The sequence below is a fragment of the Hakea prostrata genome, chromosome 1 (genome assembly GCF_041222555.1).
Source record: "Hakea prostrata isolate BN-2017 chromosome 1, UWA_Hpros_2, whole genome shotgun sequence".
NCBI classification, from domain to species: Eukaryota; Viridiplantae; Streptophyta; class Magnoliopsida; order Proteales; family Proteaceae; genus Hakea; species Hakea prostrata.
Window position 1 is genome coordinate 13,614,326 of NC_142600.1, and position 10,001 is coordinate 13,624,326.

The window sequence follows — 10,001 nt, forward strand, 5'->3', positions numbered from 1 at the left end:
TTCGGGCAACCCTAAGTTCTAAAAAAATAAAAACATTAGCTAAAGTTAAATACACGAATCTCCTGACTATTTTTGTATAAAAGAAAATAAGAAATCAAATAAGATTAACCAAATAGAGTTCCGTACATTAGTAATCAGTCCTTCCACACAACTTATTTATTCCGTAACTTTATTTTTTTCCAAATCTGATAACAATATACAAAGATCCTAAAATCCAAATGGCAACATGAAACACTCAAAAGAGAAAAACACCTAAAATAGGACAAAATTAAAGTTGCGTGATTAATGCGTCAAAATAGTTATTATAAAACCAAATTTCAATGACTTTAAAAACCTATCACTTCAGACTTTTTTTCTCACAATTGTTTAATATCACCATTCTACCGGGAAAAAAATATAAATATCACCAAATAACTTAATTGCCGTTACACTTACAAGTTACAACCCCCCTTCCTCCCTTCCAAACGGCACGTAAAACTCGGTTATACGCAAATACCTGATCAACCATTTGACCTCATTTTCCACCACAGCCAAGCCAAACACAGCTGTAACGAATTCCTCCACTCCTCTCTCATCTCTCTATCTTGTCGCAAAGAGATTCAGCCACGTATCCACCTATCCCGCACGCACACAAACAAAGAAAAAAACAACATTGATGATAAATTACTCAAGGGTGCGTTTGCTTCGCCAGAAAATCCAACCAAACAGACCCCTATTCGCTTGACGAAGGATGCCACACCACAATAAACAATTCTTATTTAACTAGAGAACCGAAACCAACTTTCAATTTCATCAAACAGAACGACACAATCTTTTTTTTATAATTTTTCCAAGTAAAAAGAAAAGAAAAATAAAATAAAAATAAAAACGGGCGTTCTGAAAAGCCTACTAAATCTATCACCAGCAGCGGCAACCGGCCGGACCACTTCACCGGCGATAACACCAGATCTTTATCTCCGTCTGTCCTTTCCGAGCTTTTAACAAGTGAATCAGAGATCTGTGATCCCTTCGTCACGATCACGATTACGATTGAAACCTCTTCGGTCCTCTTCGCATCGGACAGGACCAGATTGGGTTTCGGCTACATCGTCTTCTTCATGTCACAAACAGATTCATTCAGATCTTTTCCAGCTTCTCCGCCTTGATGACAGGGTTGGCCTTGGCGATCGCTTCCTTCCCCAGTGACTTGAAATCGAACGTACAACCGTGCTGCTCAGGGTACCGGTGAGCCCCGCAGAAGGTCGTCCCACATCGGCACTTGAATCCGGTCAAGCCCACACGTTTTCGGCAAGTAGAGCACCGATTCGGCTGGGACATCGTGGGTGGCGGAATTGCAGGCAGATCCACCGGTGCCGCCACGGAGGCGGAGGCAGAGGCCGGGGATGGCCAAAGGAGCCCATCGATCATCGGTGGTTTCCGATGAAGCTAAGGTCAACGCGGGAGGCGATAGAGGAGCCTGTATAGCCGGAGAGGTGGAGATAGAAGATGAAGACTGAGAAGGAGAAGAAGAGGATGAGGCAGCAGCGGCCAAGGATTTCTCAACGGCAAACTTGGCTGACGAGGCCTGCTCCTCGTTCAGGCGGAGATCTCTGTAACACTTAGAACAGAGATTTAGGGTTGCGGGACTTCCAAAGAACCCACAGTTGTTGGCGCAGAGGCGGTGTCCTTCTGAAGCCTCGCATCTTTGTTCTTCTGCCATCTTTCTTTTCCCTTCCTAACGTTCAGAAGAAATTTGTTCTTCAGATGGGTCGTTAGATTGAATCGACACAGAAAGCTCTGCAACAAAATCGACAGATTAAGAGAAAATTAGAAGATATATACACGAGGAGGTTCTCGAAAAAGCCGAAAAGGAAGGGGAAAACAAGAATTCCACACAATAACCACTACAGAAGATCCATGGAAGAAGAAATCTCACCAGATCTGGACAAGGCAAAGGGTTCTTGTGATGGATTTCAGGATCCGATTTCAGAACGGAGATCGATGAAGCAGCGAAGAGGGCGAGCCTCGGTTGATTATTGATGCTTTCTCTTTTCTTCCCCCTTCTCCTTTATCTCTCAGAATATATATATTCAAGAAAACCAAGAGCATCGACAAAGAAGAAAGAGGCAAGTGGAAAGAAAGGGATTTTCTGGGTGGGTTCAAGCAAGAGGGTCAGACGGACGAAGAGAGAAAAAGGAAATTAATAATTAATTCCCCAAAATAAATAATTAAGCCAGGCTGGAAGATATCGATTAACATCAATTATCGTCCACACTAAAATAACCCCCCAAGAAAACAAACCCCGAAATTATATCTTATATATAAATATATATAAATAAATAAAAAAAGGAAAATTGAATTTGTTCCTACGGTGACGGTGAAGGAATGTTTCCCTTCACCCGTGACCAATTCTATCACGTGTTTCTATCATATTATTTAGCCGTTGAATAGTCGTATTGTTTACACATGGAAGGTAAGTGATATGGAGCATGTAGAGAGACCACAGACGTCTTCTTCTAGAAGCTTTATCCCGAAGAATAGAAAAAGACAAACGAACCCTGAAAGATTGAGCCGCGTGGCAAAAGTCGTTGCAAGTGGAGGAAAGATTTCTTCACCACCACTTGAGGGAGGGAAAGCTCCTCCGTCTCGTAAATATACAAGAGTGTGGGTCCCAGATATATATATAAAAGATTAAAATGGATTTTAGAGGTCAGGTTTAGTTGAGGAAGGAGGAAGGAATGAGGAGGAGGAGGAGTCACGAAACCGTGTCTGCCTTGTTCATCTGATACCGTGTCATGTCGGCGCGTGCCGATTCGCACTTTAGAAAAACAGTGGGCTCCGCCGGTTACCTATTTCGTGTTCACCAAGCAAAAGCCACGCGGCATTTCGAGAAGCGCCTGCAAACGAACGATTGTATTCGGTTTCAGAAGATTCCAGAGCGTTTCCTTCCTGGGTCAGGTCAATAGTGGTTGACGGATGACCCCTCCACTTGCTCCGCTCCACTTCCAGTTGATCCTACTCCGTACACTTGTTTTGGAATCAAACTGATCCTGAGCGTCAGATTGTAATCCCAATCCCAAAAGGAAGAAGGGAAAAAAAAAAAAGAGACTATTATTCTATTTTAATTTACCAAAAAAAAATACTATTATTTTAGATTTTTACCATTATATCCTTACCATTCCATTCCACCCCGTGCGACAAATTGTATAAAAATAATATCTTAATTTCAGTCAATATTATATGTTGTATTCACTAATTATATTATATATTGTAATCAATTCTAAAAATCAAATAATGGTGGTATTTGGTAAAAATCATTTTAAAAAATAAAAAATAACACTTTTTATTTTTAACTCTTTTTTTTTTATATAAAGTTCATCCCGCGTAATGGATGTGAGCCCAAAACCTCCCCTATGGAGGTTGGTTTTTAACCTCCCTCTCTTTTTTTTTTTTTTTTTGTAGAAAAGTCTTCATTAAGTAATTGAGCGAGATACAGCTGAGGAATCCAAAGCAATAATTGCCTCAATCCATGGATCGAAAATGGGCCAAACTATCTCTCCCGTCAAAGATAGGGCCCTCCTAGCTAGAGAGTCAGCACAGCTGTTAATCTCCCTATCAATATGACCTTTAATCGCTTTACCAACCCATCATTGGCAAAGTAACAGAGTTTAACTTATAACTTGTAACTTGGTATAATCTAAATTAATATAATCGATACTAGTTTTTTATATGAGTTCCATCTATTTTCATTAAAAACACTTTCTATTTCCTCCAAAATCAAAATCTTACGAAGTTCCCTCTGCCCTTCACACCGTGAGTTTTTTTACTCTCACTTATTCATATAAAATCTTAAATAATAAAAAAAATCTCTGATATCATCCTATTACCTTAAATTAAAGAATCAAAATTTTTTCTATTTAAAGAAATTACCAAATTTGCCTACCATTAGTAAAACTCCTGCTTCTACCAAAAAAAAAAAAGTAGAACTCCTGCACCTCATTTTATCAGTCGATGGGTGATATCTTCAAATTAATAAATTTATTTTAACAGGCTTTATAAGGGAACACACCACATTTCCAATGGAAACGAAAAAATTTGTGTAAAAAATTCTTATGAATAAAGTTTATAAGCAATATCAATTGCAATTGGTATATGATATTCAGAAGTAGACATTACCCTCAGAAAATGAAAAAAAGTAAGACCTTAATGGTCTTTATTTTAATTTTTTTCAAATTCTATGACCTTAATTATGATAGGACAAAAGTGTTTTCTTTGCCTTGGGATAGAAATGAATCATTAGAATCTTATTATTACTGATTTGTTGTGAGTGCAAAAGATACTTTGTAATTGATTGAACATTTTCTTCAAAATCTCTTTTAAGGAAGGCTTTAACTTTTTTTTGAACCATTACTAAGATGGTTCTATTCCAAATTAAAGAGATAGGGATTTATATGATATGTATTCAAGGTTGTGATTTTTTACTTATATTTGCAAAGTAAGGAGTCTGTATTATGTTAATATTTCTCTGATCAAACATAATTATTTGTATTGATAATAAAATAAGTAGTTTGTTAGACTTTCACCCACTGATTGAGGCATCTTGCCAACTGTATTCCTTTCTTACTTACTTATTAACCATTGTTATTAGATAAGCATGCTTCTCTTTTTGGTTGAACATTACATAAACATGCTTACAAGCTATAATGTTAGTTTGAATATTCTTTATCAAATAGTACAAAATTTTATTTATCAAAAAAAATTATGCAAAATACCTCTTGCTTTTGTTTTTGGGTAGAAATAGATCTATATATTAAGGCATGACGAATCAACAATACATAATTCATAAAATTATAGAACAAAAATAGGTCAAAGAGTTCTACAAGTTAAGGATACATCCTTACAAATAAGAGAGCCTACTACAATATTATACTCTCTATTAATATGAGAAAGGAAAATGCTATCAAATTGATAGGCCAAAAAAGTAATGCCGACAAAGAGATCTCATCGCATATATCAATATCAAACCTTCCACTACATGCAAGGTGTATCTCATCTCTCTTCTCTATCCAAGTAAGTAGAAGATCTCTTGGGCCTCAATAAACCCAAAGCTAGTGCCAACTAGCCAAACTTTTGTGGATCTTAAGTCAAGATTAAAGACCTGCGATACAACTTGATGCTGCCAAGCTTTTAAAGACTGCAAGCCAAGAGAAAAGACATGGAATACTCCATGCCAAGCTTTTTATGGAGCCTAAGCTATGACAAAGGACATGCATGAACTCCCAAAAAAAAAAAAAAAAAAAGGCAATAGTGGGGGACATGAGCTTTCCTAAAACTAGGATTTGCTTCCCCAGAGTCAACAAGTTTTGGTTCATGATAGGTCAAGGAGCTGATCGCAAATCAATTGTGATCCACTGGCCCCCATGCATGATTAGTCACAAAGGGTTGGCAGCAAAGAGGATCAATGGTAAACTTAGACCTATAAATATGAGACTCCGCATAGGCAAGAAGCATCATCTTCTTCTAAGCTCTTCTTTTGACACTCTCTTCATTTAGGTTACTTATTTCGATAGAGCATGAAAAAACCCACTCTCTTTCCATCTTATAAATTAATCATTATTTCACACTGCATGAAGATAACTAATAATCGTTATCATTTGGATTTGGATTTGGATTTGAATTTGGATTTATTTTTATTAACCTATCTTAATAGTATGAAGTCCCACTGTTGGCTAAAACTTAGGGAAATAATGGATGCACAATCACGAACAGAGAAGAACACAAGCAAAGCACACAAGGGAATTTAATGTGGTTCGGCAAAACCATGCCTACATCCACCAGAGAGAAAAAAAGTTTCACTATTTCCAAGAAACCTCACACCACTCTCAAACTTACAAAGTGTTACCTTTTGCTTGCCCCCAATGCTTTCCTTAGGATGGGTTCTCCAATCCCCTACAGGATTGATTGCCCAATCTCCTACAGGGATTGATTGTCCAATCTCCTAGAGAAATTGATGCCTATAGGTTATCCATAGAGACTATTTATAGGAAAACCTAAAACCATAATCCCAATGTAATTACAATTTTACCCCAGTATTAGGAATTGACCATAACCTTGTTTCAATTACAAATACAACCAAAACCATAATTATATGGACCCACATAATACAAGACACTCAAACCCAACAAAAACACCCCCTTTCCACTAATTGAAGTTTGGTTTATAGTGTTTTACAAGTTTGTCGAATTTATCATGACTTGGATAAAAATCTCAATACCCAAGCTTTATTTGACTCAAATGATTTTGTCAAAAGTACATCAATGATGATTTATGATTCAAATGCATAAAAAAAATTTGTAGTGAGATAATTTAGAGATGTCAACGGTAACTAAAAAGTCAAATATTGAATCATCAAAAGATTTTTTTCAGTTGACAATGATCAACAAATCTTAGTGAAAATATCATGGGTTCAATTCTTCCCTATATGCAATAGTCTCTGGTCCCTAATATAAAATTATCAATTTTAAAAAATTTAGAAAATAAAAAAAATATATTGAATGTATGCATGGATTGAATACACCATACCTACCTGTTACAAATTTAAGAAAGTTGGGTATTGGATGATGTTAAGTTTAGACTTAGTTGAATATTGGGATGTATATTATTGAGAAATTAATGCATATAAGCACGAGAATGGAATATAAGCTTTATCCATAAAAAAGAATAAAAATAAAAATAAAAACTTAAAATAGGCGATTTCAATAAGAGAGTCGCCTGGAATAAAATATTATAACAAGAAGTATTCCTAAATTGAAAGATTACAATAAGTAAACTACAAGAAATTGCAAGATACATGCAATAATATTAGATAACGCTCCCCCCAAGGTGTAGCATGAAGATCATGATGAATGCCTAGCATGGACCGAGGATGATGGAACGATATACGACCAAAAGACGTGGCAAATAAACAAAAAAGTTGTTCAAATGAAGCAATATTCGTTAGACCGAATATGGTAAACCATGCATGACCAAAGGATGTGGTAAATGGTAAATGAATTTGTTGTGCAAAAATGTTAACCGTGCAAACATGCTTTGGAATCAAATAATTTTTTCAAAGTTTAGGAATTAGAATTAAGAATCTAGGATTTAGAGTTTAGGATTTAAGATCGGCTTTGGTAAACATTTGTATCAAAATTTAGTGCTCCTATTTCGATTTAGCATTATTCCCTCAAAAATAAAAAATAAAGAGGTGTTAGCATTTGGAGATAATTTCTGGGTTTTAACAATATAGAGAGATTTAAAATATTAAGGAATGAAGTGTAGGATTAAGAATTTTCCAGGTGTCATCATCTCTTGCTGTACCGCTATGCACAACAAAGAAATGTGCACAACAGAGGATGTTTTTCCGACAGACTTGGGTAACTTTAATTAGAATTATAATTCGAAATTTTGAACAAATTAAAGAGAATATGCATTTTTTTTTGGCAAATTAACACATGCCAAATGTTGTTGTGTATATCACTAAGAACATTAAGAAGTGAATGCATATAAATACAATATTGGAAGATAAACTATTTTTCATAAGAAAATAAACTTACCTATAATAAATAAATAAAAATTAAAAATTAAAAACTAAACAGAATACTACAATAAGAAAGTAATTCATAATAAAATATTACAATAAGAGGTATTCCTAAATTAGAAGATTACAATAAGTATACTATAAAAATCCAAAAAAACAAAAATAGCTTCACAATTCTATCCCAAAAAAAAAAAAGGAAAAAAAGCTTCATGACTCATATCAAAGTATGGGAGCAATGGATGTAATCAATTCCACACCAAATATCTGCTCCTAATTTATTTATTTACTATTATTTTCTTTTGGGAAGAGATATTGTTATTAATTTAAAACATTGTTAGTATTTTCTCCTTATATTTTGATTTTATTACTAATCAAACCTCTTTATTTATGAAGTTACTATTGCTCCCTCACTTCTAATGGTGTTAATTGGCTGTTAACATTAAATATGTAATGTCTATTTGTTCTTCATTAAAATTAAGAAATCAAAAAAATAGATATTATCCTCATTTATTGAAACTATATTGAATGTCAATTATGTCTTTAAAATCTTATATTTTATAATTAATTTTAGATTTTAAAGAGTACCAATCGTCTCCATTTAAAATGTGATGAAGACCCACATCAATAAAGTTTGTAAATGAATTACCTCTTTAAATCTTGCTTCTTTGTTTCTAATTTCATTAAAATGTGCATAGTAGTGAAGAGTCTGAAAACAAACTGTTTCATAGTATAAAATTAAATCCAAACAACATAAATAGTGACATGGGAGAAAACAATGAATCTCTCTGTGTTAAAATTCTTATAATTTACACAAAAGAACAAAGCAACAATGATATCTGCTACAGTGTGATACTTGTTAACGAAGGTATTACCGTTACACTAAAAAACATAAAACATGAATTTTCAAGTAAGATTCATCTTTAATGGAAGTATTGTCTTGTAAGTTTTTTTTCTTTTTGTTTTTTTTTTTTTTTTTTTTTTTTTTTTTTTTTTTTTTTTTTTTTTTTTTTTTTTTTTTTTCTTCTTCTTCTTTTTTTTTTTTTTAATGAGAATTTAATTCATGGGATTGGTGGGATTGTATGCATATGGTTGTTGAACCTCTCAAAGTTAGACTTAAATTTTTCACAATTATAATTATGGAAGTTTTACAAATAAATTAGCATATAAGATGTTAATTGATAGGAAATTTGGTAATATGTACAATGGTTAGCTATATTAATTGATTTTTTTATAGATATCACTTACCTCTCCTCTTACTTGACCAAATGACACTTGGACCTTCTCTTAGTTGAAAAATATCACTTACATCCCCTCTTAGTTGGGAAAGTTATCAAACACCTCATTTCTGTTAAGTTTTACCATTATTCTATTTTTACTATTAAATACTTTTTTAAAATCCCAAATTACCCTCAACTGAAAATATGTTTTAATTTAAATTCTAAATTACCTTAAATTATTGCAATATTTCAAATTCTTAAATTATCTTTGGTTAATATTATTGTTAAAACTTAAAATACCCTCAATTATTTTAATAGCTAAAACCCTAAATTATCCTCAATTAATTTTATTATTAAATTTTCAAAATGCTCTTATGTTCATATATCTATTTGTTTCTTTTTCATTAGAACCAAACCCAAAAAAAAAAAAACCGTCCTTCTTAGAATTCCTTTTCCTTCTTTTTTTTCTTTCTCTTATCGTAATGAAAGAAATGAATCTAAATTAAAAGACATAAGGGTATTTGTGGGTGTTGGAATAAAATTAATTAAGAATAATTTTATGTTTTTATTACTAATGTAATTAAGGGTATTTTAATAATGATAATATTACTATAGGGTAATTAAAATTAAAATATTTTTTTAATTTAGGGTCATTTAAAAAAAATTTAAAGGTAAAGTTATAACTTAATAAAAAAAAATGATATAATGGAGGCATTTGATAATTTTACTAAATAAGAGGGGATTCAAGTGCCATTTGGTCAACTAAGAGGGGAGGTAAGTGATAATTACTCTTGATTTTTCAATTTTCAGCTAAATTTGATATTTTCTCATATTTTTAGTTTTATTCAATCATATCTTTCCTTTATTTGAAAATTTCTTTAAAAAAAATTTTAAAAAAATGAGGTTAATTTTTTTTATCATAGTTAATTAATGGTAGTATTATAGCTTTACAAAAAGATAAAAGTAAAGAGATAACTTTAAGTTAGCAAATATATAGATGCTATATCATCAGTAAACTAATTGAGCTTAATCGGGCATTAGTAATTGTAAACAAAGTTAAATGTTAGATTAATAATTTTAAAAAATACAAGAAATAAAGTAGTAATAAAATCAATCGAGACAACAATAATTATCCTATTTTTTAAATTTTATTTTAAATAAGATTCATCTTACACCTCCAGTGGCTTTGAGTCTCTTAGGTCTTTGTGTCTTTAATTGAATATGAA

The 10,001-nt window shown here is 32.7% G+C and overlaps 1 protein-coding gene across 1 annotated transcript; it reads right to left on the bottom strand.

Moving 5' to 3' along the window:
- Positions 1-1,035: 1,035 nt before the first annotated feature.
- Positions 1,036-2,142, bottom strand: LOC149027648 (A20/AN1-like zinc finger family protein). The gene is given in 3 exon segments (XM_089164497.1): positions 1,036-1,380; positions 1,382-1,776; positions 1,916-2,142. Coding segments are annotated over 2 exon segments (582 nt in total). The 5' UTR covers positions 1,700-1,776; positions 1,916-2,142; the 3' UTR covers positions 1,036-1,116.
- Positions 2,143-10,001: the final 7,859 nt, after the last annotated feature.